A 12,910-nucleotide genomic window follows, 5' to 3' on the forward strand; every position below is an offset into this window, starting at 1 on the left:
CAATGGAGGGAGAGGGAATATTATAAAGGACAAAGATTATCAGGAGAAGGTGGTACAAGAGCATAAAAATGAACACAGAGGAGAAGAAAGGAGAGAGAAACACAATAACTGACAGAGAAGTGGGGGAGAGATCATAACAATGGACACAGTTGAAGAGGGGCAGGAGGTGAGAGCACGATACTGGGCACAACGAGGAAGAAATTGGGACACAATGATGGAAAATGGACATAATAGTGGACAGACACATATGAAGAGAAGGGGTAAGGGAGGTACACAACACAGAACAGATGAGGAGGAGAAGGGGTAAGGGAGGTACACAACACAGAACAGATGAGGAGGAGAAGGGGTAAGGGAGGTACACAACACAGAACAGATGAGGAGGAGAAGGGGTAAGGGAGGTACACAACACAGAACAGATGAGGAGGAGAAGGGGTAAGGGAGGTACACAACACAGAACAGATGAGGAGGAGAAGGGGTAAGGGAGGTACACAACACAGAACAGATGAGGAGGAGAAGGGGTAAGGGAGGTACACAACACAGAACAGATGAGGAGGAGAAGGGGTAAGGGAGGTACACAACACAGAACAGATGAGGAGGAGAAGGGGTAAGGGAGGTACACAACACAGAACAGATGAGAAGGAAGGGGACAGTAATGGAAATACAGATGAAAGTGGGAAGAGCACCATACAGTATTTACAAATGAGGAGGTACTGTAGCATAATATAAAACATACATGGGACAGGGAAAGCAATACTGGAAAAGGAGTGAAAGCAACACACAACAAATAGACATAGAGGGAAGCAATCAGACAAATGAAAGGACAGAGGACACGTAAAAATAAATGTCAGCAATAGTAACATTAGTATAAAGGCTTCATGTCAGTGGATCAGGGAGTGTTTGAGAGATGGTATCTAATCATTGTAAAAAGTTCTGGATACAACACAGATTGATGGGCAAGAGGTATTTCAATGGGTGGTAGGTGAAGTACTGTAGTGTAGTGTATTAAAGGCAGCAACATATGTGCATGAACAAAGGTGATGGGATATATGCCCACCCCATGGGTAACAAATATTGGCTTACCAAAATGTGTGTGTGGTTAACAGGGCCTTTTATATGTGAAGAGGTGAGGGAGGTTGGGGTGGTTGAACCTCACCTCTACAGCACTGGTCGCACCCCCTGCGGCACACAATAGGCCCTTCTTAAGTTTCAGCTCCAGGCCCTTAATCTGGCACTGAGTAGAGTGTGGAGCCAGCGTGCATGGAAGGGCAAGCTCTCTTGTGTCACAAGCAGCATGCCAGCTGCAGAGAAAAACATTAAGCTGGGTGTATTTTTTTTTTTTAATCATCATGCTGTCATAGGGGTATATTTACTAAGCTCCCGATTTTGACCGAGATGCCGTTTTTTCTTCAAAGTGTCATCTCGGTTAATCTCGGTCATTTACTAAACACTAATCACGGCAGTGATGAGGGCATTCGTAATTTTTTGCAAGTTCAGGTAAAAAATTACGAATGAATACACCATCGGTCAAAACGCGGCTGTTTAAGTATGAATCTCGGTCATTTACTAAGAAGTGCAAAGCAAAAAAAGAACAAACACTGCCGTGAAAAATTACAACTCGTAAAAAAGTGCTAAAAAAAAACAGAACTTTTTTTTTTATTCGTGTTTGGATAGGCATGCACGGATCCATGAGATCCGTGCATGTATATCAGTGGGAAGGGGTGGGAAAGTGCTTATTTTTTAAAAAAAAATTGCGTGGGGTCCCCCCTCCTAAGCATAACCAGCCTCGGGCTCTTTGAGCCGATCCTGGTTGCAGAAATATGGTGAAAAAAATGACAGGGGTTCCCCCATATTTAAGCAACCAGCATCGGGCTCTGCGCCTGGTCCTGGTCCCAAAAATACGGGGGACAAAAAGAGTAGGGGTCCCCCGTATTTTTAAAACCAGCACCGGGCTCCACTAGCTGGACAGATAATGCCACAGCCGGGGGTCACTTTTATATAGTGCCCTGCGGCCGTGGCATCAAAAATCCAACTAGTCACCCCTGGCCGGGGTACCCTGGGGGAGTGGGAACCCCTTCAATCAAGGGGTCCCCCCCCCCCAGCCACCCAAGGGCCAGGGGTGAAGCCCGAGGCTGTCCCCCCCCATCCAATGGGCTGCGGATGGGAGGGCTGATAGCCTTTGTTGTAAAATAAAAGATATTGTTTTTAGTAGCAGTACTACAAGTCCCAGCAAGCCTCCCCCGCATGCTGGTACTTGGAGAACCACAAGTACCAGCATGCGGCGGAAAAACGGGCCCGCTGGTACCTGTAGTACTACCACTAAAAAAATACCCAAAAAAACACAAGACACACACACCGTGAAAGTATAATTTTATTACATACATACACACATACATACATACTTACCTTATGTTCTCACGCAGGTCGGTCCTCTTCTCCAGTAGAATCCAAGGGCTACCTGTTGAAGAAATTCTACTCACCAGATCCATGGGTCCAGGCTCCTCGGCAAATCCAGGGATAATCCACGTACTTGAATAAAACAAAAAAACGGTTGCCCGACCACGAACTGAAAGGTGACCCATGTTTGCACATGGGTCACCTTCCCACGAATGCCAGAAACCCACTTTGCCTTCTGGCTAAGTGGGTTTCTTCAGCCAATCAGGGAGTGCCACGTTGTAGCACTCTCCTGATCAGCTGTGTGCTCCTGTCTTCACTGACAGGCAGCACACGGCAGTGTTACAATGTAGCGCCTATGCGCTACATTGTAACCAATGATGGGAACTTTCTGCCCTGCGGTTGACCTAAAGTGACGTCACCGCTGAGCAGAAAGTTCCCATCATTGGTTACAATGTAGCGCATAGGCGCTACATTGTAACACTGCCGTGTGCCGCCTGTCAGTGAGGACAGCAGCACACAGCTGATCAGGAGGGTGCTACAACGTGGCACTCCCTGATTGGCTGAAGAAACCCACTTAGCCAGAAGGCAAAGTGGGTTTCTGGCATTCGTGGGAAGGTGACCCATGTGCAAACATGGGTCACCTTTCAGTTCGTGGTCGGGCAACCGTTTTTTTGTTTTATTCAAGTACGTGGATTATCCCTGGATTTGCCGAGGAGCCTGGACCCATGGATCTGGTGAGTAGAATTTCTTCAACAGGTAGCCCTTGGATTCTACTGGAGAAGAGGACCGACCTGCGTGAGAACATAAGGTAAGTATGTATGTATGTGTGTATGTATGTAATAAAATTATACTTTCACGGTGTGTGTGTCTTGTGTTTTTTTGGGTATTTTTTTAGTGGTAGTACTACAGGTACCAGCGGGCCCGTTTTTCCGCCGCATGCTGGTACTTGTGGTTCTCCAAGTACCAGCATGCGGGGGAGGCTTGCTGGGACTTGTAGTACTGCTACTAAAAACAATATCTTTTATTTTACAACAAAGGCTATCAGCCCTCCCATCCGCAGCCCATTGGATGGGGGGGGACAGCCTCGGGCTTCACCCCTGGCCCTTGGGTGGCTGGGGGGGGGGGACCCCTTGATTGAAGGGGTCCCCACTCCCCCAGGGTACCCCGGCCAGGGGTGACTAGTTGGATTTTTGATGCCACGGCCGCAGGGCACTATATAAAAGTGACCCCCGGCTGTGGCATTATCTGTCCAGCTAGTGGAGCCCGGTGCTGGTTTTAAAAATACGGGGGACCCCTACTCTTTTTGTCCCCCGTATTTTTGGGACCAGGACCAGGCGCAGAGCCCGATGCTGGTTGCTTAAATATGGGGGAACCCCTGTCATTTTTTTCACCATATTTCTGCAACCAGGATCGGCTCAAAGAGCCCGAGGCTGGTTATGCTTAGGAGGGGGGACCCCACGCATTTTTTTTGGGGATTTTACATTGTTTAATTAAAAAAAAAAAAAAAAAGAACCCCAGCACGGATCACACAGATCCGGCCGAGATTGATTGTAAAAAAAAAAAGGCAGTGTTTTGCTAATCACTGCCGTAAAATTAGGTAAAAAAAAAACGAATGACATCGACATCGGAAGAAAAGAAAAACACGAATACGACAGCTTAGTAAATCCATCGTAATAAATTCAAAAAGTTGCAGTTTTACACTGTCGATGTCATTCGTGATTGAACTTTGACCTATTTTCGGGAATTACGAATGTTAGTAAATGTACCCCATAATGTTGTTTTTTTATTATGCTGCTGTGTATAAAATTGGCTGTGTGTGTGTGTGTGTATATATATATATATATATATATATATATATAAATCTATATCTCTATATCTATATATAGAGAAACAATGGAGGCACTCTCCAGATTTTTCAAAATATGCAAACGGTTCTCATTTTATTGTGATATACGTTACATATTCCACTTGAATGGTATCCTCAAGCGCTTTCGGCCCAAAATGGGCCTTCCTCAGGAGGTTATCTGTAACAGCTATACATCAGATAATAACACCAGGTAGCAAATCATCCCAGGTATATATATATAAAATTGCCTGCCCGATTCTTAGGGGCCCCGCTGTTTGAAGTGCCCCGGGCCCCCCATAGCCTTGATCCGGCTCTGTGCTGGGCTGTCCTTCCTATGGTCAGGTGTGTGGTGATGGGCCGGGGATGTAGTCACAATGATGTCACTCATAATGTCACCATCACACTATACTGACATCAGCACAGACAGATATTCCAGCCAATCACAGGTGTCAGAGGCAGAGATGTGTATTTATATAGTTATAATGACAGCAACACACCAATAAGGGAACAGCTCCAGACACACTGGTCATGTGGTCATATACTGGGAGGGTCTCAGCTGTAGCTCCACCTACTGCTACATTCTATTGGCTGAGTGCTTCACCAATCATATTCCCCTCCCTGTGATGTCACCAGTCTCTGGGAGGATTTCCTATGGTAATTTCTCCCAGCTCCTGACTCCCCCAGATATAGTTATAGAACCTTTAGGATCAAAAAAACTGTCCCCAACACATAATGCAGCATGGAGGGGCTCAGTGAGGGCGGCAGTGTAGGTGTGTAAGTGTCTGATGGTGTCACACAGAGAGTAAAAGGACAGCTGTCCTGCCTTATAATCCAGATATACCCTCACTCTGTCACAGGGGATACTGTCAGGTAACTGGATCACTGTACTGTCATGTCTTACTGAGTACTGATTATTCCACCCACTCCAACACAGACACCAGGACTTGTTATTATACCCAATGTGTGACTGATCTCCTCTCCTGTCTATACTGGGATAACACATCCCCACCCTCCAGAACACTGACTTACTGACATCCACCTCCCAGTAATGTCGCCCTGAGGAGAATTTCCTGATGCTTATTACCTGCTCACACTGAAATCTCTCTGGTGTTACTGGGTGATTCAGATATGGTGACCTAGATGAAGATTTCCTGTCACCTGATATCTGTATATTATTACCAGCTGTGGTCACATCCAGTAATAGTTCTGTAGCTTCCTGCACATAGATCCCTGTATTTATACCTGTTATTATACCAGATAATGTATGTAATGTCCCTGAGATGAGACCCACATCCAGATCTCCTGCACCATGGACCTGGTTATAATGTCTCTCTGTGGCCTCAGTATCACACAAGTCCCCTGTGTCTGGTTCCTGTAAGACAGTCACTGGGTCAGACATGTTACACAGCTCCTCAATGTGACGCATCTTCCTGGACAGCTCGTCCTTTATTTCCAGCTGCTGGATCAGATCAGAGACTGAGAGTGAAACGCGCTGTTCCTGCCTGGAGATCTCACTCAGGACTCTCTTCTCCAGGTCTTCCAGCTGTCTCCTGATGTCTCTAAACAGGGCAGTGACTGTCTCTGTTACACCATCTGCTTTTCCCTGTTCTTCTCTCTTGCGCTCCTGCAGACTGTTATGATTCTTGAACTCCAGACCGGAGGAGATCTTATGACAGGGATCTGAGTTCAGGAAAATAAGCTGGTTGTGGGAGCTGGAAGGCCTAGTAACCCCTGGCGCCCTAACTCCGTTGTCTCGCCCGTGTTATCAGAAATCCCCTGCGAGACTATGGTTGCTTGAGCCCATGGCAGCCGCGTTCGAAGGGCGGATTATGTCTGCCCAACCCCGATGCCCCCGCAGGTCTTAATGGGAGACAAGGGGAAGTCCGAGACAGGGTGATAACAAGGGGCCCTCTGACTAAGCAACACGGCCAGGGGTTACAAGCTGACTAACTAAACCAAAAGGTATGTGCGGACTAGCCGCCAGAGAAAAGGACAACCAAAGATCCACTGATCCGACACTCCTATCCGGCACCGCTGGACACCAGAGTGGATCTGTGGAAGCGGAATCCTCCGCAAAACTCCAGAACACAATATAAACAAAATAATAAACAGTAGCGGACAAGCCGCAACACACGGCTGCGCCGCGACTCACGAACACCACCAGATGTTAAAGGTGCTCGGTCAGACTCCAGGAACAGATGGTAACTTCCGAGTACAGGATCTCTGAGGACAGGAACAACCGAATAGACCGGGACTGGGAACTCTCTGCAGCAGACAAGGCAAACAGGAAACTATCACCGGCGTCTGTAGGAAGTCCTGAGGATGCCTTTATTCAGGCATCCTCCAATCAGGATCCAGACAGGACAATCAAAAGAAATGCCGTGCAGCTTGCATGCTGCACGGCCAGCACATAATCAGGGCAATGAGGATAGACCCAGCAACGGGGAACGCGGCTGCACGTGGCGTCCCCGTTGCTAAGGCCAGAGGCGGCTCCGTGCGCCCGGCGTCTCAGCGTTGCCAGGGAGCCGGCGGCTGAACGCTCCCGGCGTCCCTGGTTGCTAGGCACCGGGCCGCACGGCCGAGCGGACCCCGGCGCCTAACAGTACCCCCCCCTTGAGGAGGGGTCAAGGAACCCCCAAAGCCAGGTTTCCGAGGAAATTCATGAAAAAATGCCCTTTTCAGCCTCGGGGCATGAAGGTCTTCATCCAGGACCCACGACCTTTCCTCTGGCCCATAACCTCTCCAATGCACCAAAAAATAAAGCCGACCCCGGGACAACTTGGAATCGAGAACCTTCTCAACCAAGAACTCTTGCTGACCCTGTACATTAACTGGTGATCTCCCCTGAGATTTTTTAAGAGGAAATCTGCTGGGCGAAACATATGGTTTAAGCAATGAGCAATGGAAGGTATTTCCGATCCGTAAAGTTTTTGGTAAACGTAACCGGAAAGCAACTGGATTGACTTTTTTGATAATGAGAAATGGTCCAATAAATCTAGGACCCAATCTGGCTGAAGTTTGTCGAAGTTTGATGTTGCGAGTCGACAACCACACCCTGTCTCCTACTTTAAAAGTGCACGGCCGCCGGAGCCTGTCAGAAAATTTCTTTTCCCGGAAAGCTGCTTTTCTGAGAGCCAGGTGCACTTTTTTCCAAATAAGTTTAAGATGAGAGGTCAGGGCCAGAGAGGAGACAGAGGAATGTTGAAAAAATGAATTAGCTCTGGGGTGGAAACCAAAAACTGCAAAAAATGGAGACACATTGGTGGAGGAATGACAGGCATTATTATAAGCAAACTCCGCCAATGGAAGAAACTCAGACCAGTCATTTTGGAGTTTGGCCGAGTACAAACGCAAATATTGTTTTAGAGATTGGTTAACTCGCTCAGTCTGTCCATTGGATTGTGGATGATAGCCGGAGGTTAATGATAATTTCATCTTTAACGAAGCACAAAAAGATTTCCAAAATTGCGCAATGAATTGTGGACCCCTGTCAGAAACAATATCGGTGGGTAACCCATGGAGTCTGAAAACATGACGGAGGAACAGGACTGCCAATCCCTGGGCAGATGGCAATCGGGGAAGAGCAATGAAATGGGCCATTTTGCTAAAACGGTCCACAACTACCCATATGACTCGGCATCCTGCTGACAGAGGGAGGTCCACCACAAAATCCATGGAGATATGCGACCATGGCCTAAGGGGAACATTCAAGGGCATAAGTTGACCAATAGGCAAAGAACGAGGAACTTTATGCTGTGCACAGACCTGACACGAAAAAACAAACTCTTTAATGTCTTTGGAAAGACCAGGCCACCATACTGAGCGGGATACCAATTCCAAAGTCTTGGCGATTCCAGGATGCCCGGCAACTTTGCTATCATGAAACTCTGCCAAAACAGTTGCTCTCAAAAACTCAGGGACAAAAAGACGACCAGGAGGAGTATTTCCAGGAGCTTGATGTTGAAGCAGCTTTAATTGGGAAAATACATCCTGTGTGAGACCTGCCTGAATGACTGAAGACGGAAGTATGGGAGTAACAGGACTGTTGTCTTGAACCGGAAGGAAACTGCGTGACAGGGCATCTGCCTTGGTATTCTTGGAACCTGGTCTGAAGGTGATAATGAATTTGAAACGAGTAAAAAATAAAGCCCAACGAGCCTGTCGGGCATTCAGTCGTTTAGCCGATTCAATGTATTGAAGATTTTTGTGATCAGTCAAAACTGAAATGGTATGGGTCGCTCCTTCAAGCCAATGTCTCCACTCCTCGAAAGCCCATTTAATAGCCAGCAATTCCCGGTTACCAACGTCGTAGTTGGATTCTGCAGATGAGAATTTCCTGGACATAAAGGCACAAGGATGTAACTCAAGGGAATCTGGATCCTTCTGAGACAGGATAGCCCCTACTCCAACCTCCGAGGCATCAACCTCAACAATGAAGGGTAATTCTGGGTTGGGATGTCTAAGGACAGGGGCTGAGACAAAGGCTTGTTTTAAGGCCTGAAAAGATAACTCAGCTTCACATGACCAATTGGTAGGATCTGCTCCCTTCTTAGTAAGTGCCACAATAGGAGCTACTAGGTCAGAGAAAGAGTGAATAAATATTCTATAGTAGTTTGCAAACCCTAAAAAGCGCTGAATTGCTTTTAAATTGGTGGGTTGCGCCCAACTAAGGATGGCCTGGAGCTTTTTTGGTTCCATTCGGAATCCCCGAGGGGAAATAATGTACCCTAAAAAGGATACTTCTGTGACATGAAATTCACACTTCTCCAGTTTGGCATATAAGTGATTTTCACGTAATTTCTTTAGCACCTGACGCACCTGGGTAACATGCTGTTCCACGGAGTCAGAATATATCAAAATATCGTCTAAATAGACCACGACGAATCTTCCCAGAAACTCACGGAGCACATCATTAATGAGATCCTGGAAAACTGCCGGAGCGTTAGATAGGCCGAATGGCATGACCAGATACTCATAGTGGCCTGACTGAGTACTAAATGCCGTTTTCCACTCATCCCCTGACTTGATTCTGATGAGGTTATATGCTCCTCTCAGATCAATCTTAGAGAAAATAACAGCCGAACGTAGCTGATCAAAGATGACAGAGATCAGCGGCAGAGGGTAAGTATTCTTTACTGAGATTTTATTCAGAGCTCTAAAGTCAATGCAGGGTCTGAGTGAACCGTCCTTCTTCTCTACGAAGAACCCTGCACTTAAAGGGGATTTAGATGGCCTGATAAACCCTTTCCCAAGGCTTTCTTTCACATACTCATTCATGGCCACAGTCTCAGGACCAGATAATGCATATAACCTTCCTTTAGGCAACGTGGCACCAGGAATTAACTCAATGGTACAATCATAAGGCCTATGGGGAGGCAAAATATCTGCATTGCCCTTGGAAAACACATCAACAAAATCCTGGTATTCCCCAGGAATATGTGCGGAACCGGCGGCAGCTACTCGGATAGGAAGCGTAATACATTCTTTATCACAGATGGTACCCCATTGTAGGATCTCCCCGGACTGCCAATCTATGATGGGATTATGAAAGGCCAGCCAAGGGTGACCCAGAACCACAGGAACTGCTGGACAATGGGTAAGGAAAAACTCAATCTTTTCAGAATGCAAAGCTCCCACCGAGAGCAAAACTGGAGGTGTACATAGAGAAATAACCCCATTGGACAAGGGACTCCCGTCTAAACCATGCATGGTGATACGCCTATTCAAGGTTAGCTGAGGAATACCTAAGGCCTTGGCCCATGTTAAATCCATAAAGTTTCCTGCAGCTCCACTGTCCACAAAAGCAGAGACCGAGGAACAGAGGCTGCCATAGGAAACTTTAACAGGAACCAACAGTGAATTATTTGAGGAGATGAGCTGCAGACCAAAGTGAACCCCCTCACAATTCACTTGGTCAGGAAGTTTCCCGACTTGTTTGGACAACTACGGGCAAAATGTCCCTTACCTCCGCAGTATAAACACAGACCAGAATTTTGCCTCCTGGTTCTTTCTTCCGGAGACAATTTGGAGAGACCTATCTGCATAGGCTCCTCTATGTCTACAGGAATGGAAGGAACCCAGGAAGAGGACCCGACAGATGCCCCTTTTTCAGCCCTCCGCTCTCTGAGCCGACGATCTATCTTAATAGAGAGCTCCATGAGGTTATCGAGGGTCGCAGGAGCGGGATACTGGAGGAGACTGTCTTTTATAGATTCAGATAAGCCGAGGCGAAACTGACTGCGCAGGGCTGGGTCATTCCAGCCACAGTCGTTCGACCAACGGCGAAACTCCGTACAATAATTCTCTGCGGGATTCCTACCCTGTCTAAGAGTACGCAACTGACTTTCTGCGGATGCCTCTCTATCAGGGTCGTCATACAATAGCCCTAAAGATTTTAAAAAGGCGTCTACAGACGATAAGGCCGGATCGTCTGTCTTTAAACCAAAAGCCCAGGTCTGAGGATCCCCCTGGAGCAGAGAAATAATAATCCCAACCCGCTGAGCCTCTGTACCTGAGGTAACTGGTCTTAAACGAAAATACAGTTTGCAAGATTCTTTAAAATTAAAAAACTGCTTTCTATCCCCAGAAAAACGGTCAGGCAGATGCATTTTTGGTTCAGGGACGACCCTCGGGGAGGTCCGTAACAGATCTTCCTGTGAGCTCACCCGGAGGGACAGATCCTGAACCATCTGAGTAAGTTCCTGAATCTGACTAACTAGAAACTGGCCAGGATTTGGCCCAACCCCGGTGGGATTCATGAGGCCGACAAAATTCTCCCAACTGAATAAGTGAAAAAATTAACTCTTGTTCAAATTTTTTCTTTTGTCTGGCCGGTGATAATGTTATGATTCTTGAACTCCAGACCGGAGGAGATCTTATGACAGGGATCTGAGTTCAGGAAAATAAGCTGGTTGTGGGAGCTGGAAGGCCTAGTAACCCCTGGCGCCCTAACTCCGTTGTCTCGCCCGTGTTATCAGAAATCCCCTGCGAGACTATGGTTGCTTGAGCTCATGGCAGCCGCGTTCGAAGGGCGGATTATGTCTGCCCAACCCCGATGCCCCCGCAGGTCTTAATGGGAGACAAGGGGAAGTCCGAGACAGGGTGATAACAAGGGGCCCTCTGACTAAGCAACACGGCCAGGGGTTACAAGCTGACTAACTAAACCAAAAGGTATGTGCGGACTAGCCGCCAGAGAAAAGGACAACCAAAGATCCACTGATCCGACACTCCTATCCGGCACCGCTGGACACCAGAGTGGATCTGTGGAAGCGGAATCCTCCGCAAAACTCCAGAACACAATATAAACAAAATAATAAACAGTAGCGGACAAGCCGCAACACACGGCTGCGCCGCGACTCACGAACACCACCAGATGTTAAAGGTGCTCGGTCAGACTCCAGGAACAGATGGTAACTTCCGAGTACAGGATCTCTGAGGACAGGAACAACCGAATAGACCGGGACTGGGAACTCTCTGCAGCAGACAAGGCAAACAGGAAACTATCACCGGCGTCTGTAGGAAGTCCTGAGGATGCCTTTATTCAGGCATCCTCCAATCAGGATCCAGACAGGACAATCAAAAGAAATGCCGTGCAGCTTGCATGCTGCACGGCCAGCACATAATCAGGGCAATGAGGATAGACCCAGCAACGGGGAACGCGGCTGCACGTGGCGTCCCCGTTGCTAAGGCCAGAGGCGGCTCCGTGCGCCCGGCGTCTCAGCGTTGCCAGGGAGCCGGCGGCTGAACGCGCCCGGCGTCCCTGGTTGCTAGGCGCCGGGCCGCACGGCCGAGCGGACCCCGGCGCCTAACACAGACTCTGGGCTCTTTTCTCAGTCTCCTCTCTCTTTATGGTCAGTTTCTGCAGAACATTTCCCAGCTTCTTCTTCTTCTTCTTCTTAATGGCCTCATCCAACATCTCCACATGGTGTCCCCGATGTTCTCCAGCTGAACAGAACACACAGATACAGGCAGCGTCCTCAGTGCAGTAATACTCCAGGATCTTCTTATGGACGGAGCATTTCCTGTTCCCCAGGGCAGTGGTGGGATCACATAAGACGTGTTCTGCTGACTTGCTGTGTACTCTCAGGTGTTTATCACACAGAGAAGCCTCACACAGCAGACAGGATTTAGCAGCAGGGACAGGAGAGGCCACACAGTAAGTGCAGAAGATCCCTGTCTCCTCCTGATCTGGCCGAGTAGACAGGAACCTCCCCACTATGTTACACAGCGTTATGTTCCTCTGCAGTGCAGGACGCTCCTGACACTCTGCTCTGCAGTCAGGACAGGTATAAGCTCCAGACCCCTCCTGTGTATCCAGCACACGATCAATACAGACCCGGCAGAAGTTGTGGCCACATCTCAGGGTTACAGGATCTGTATAAATGCTCAGGCAGATGGAACAGTCCAGCTCCTGTCTCAGATCAGCAGACGCCATCGCTGGCAGCAGGAGAGAGAAATGAAAGTGAAAGTCTCTGACACTCAGATACCAGTGAGGTCACATTCTGCACACAGGGGGAGGGGGAGCTGTCACTCAGAATATAGCTACAGGCTCAGTTACACTAAAGGGCTGTACACACGGGGGAGATGTGTGCTCAGCGTTCTAGAACAGACTGCTCAGCACACATATCTCCCCCTGATCAGCACGACGTGATGTGAGCTGAGCGAGGGGGC

General features: G+C 48.1%; 1 protein-coding gene across 1 annotated transcript; it reads right to left on the bottom strand.

Moving 5' to 3' along the window:
• Positions 1-4,354: 4,354 nt before the first annotated feature.
• Positions 4,355-12,674, bottom strand: LOC134933671 (E3 ubiquitin/ISG15 ligase TRIM25-like). Its single transcript, XM_063929048.1, has 2 exons — positions 12,052-12,674; positions 4,355-5,871 (listed from the first exon to the last, which is right to left on the bottom strand). Exons 1-2 carry the CDS (start codon positions 12,672-12,674, stop codon positions 4,890-4,892), a joined length of 1,605 nt encoding a protein of 534 aa, XP_063785118.1. The 3' UTR covers positions 4,355-4,889.
• Positions 12,675-12,910: the final 236 nt, after the last annotated feature.

This window comes from Pseudophryne corroboree, chromosome 6 (assembly GCF_028390025.1).
Source record: "Pseudophryne corroboree isolate aPseCor3 chromosome 6, aPseCor3.hap2, whole genome shotgun sequence".
NCBI lineage: Eukaryota > Metazoa > Chordata > Amphibia > Anura > Myobatrachidae > Pseudophryne > Pseudophryne corroboree.

What these genes read in the sequence shown, in the direction of transcription:
- LOC134933671 (XM_063929048.1), bottom strand. Translation starts at nt 12,674, where the DNA reads ATGGCGTCTGCTGATCTGAGACAGGAGCTGGACTGTTCCATCTGCCTG. An exon ending in GAGAAAAGAGCCCAGAGTCT is followed by an intron (nt 5,872 to 12,051) that starts GTGTTAGGCGCC and finishes GAATCATAACAG; the next exon opens with TCTGCAGGAGCGCAAGAGAG.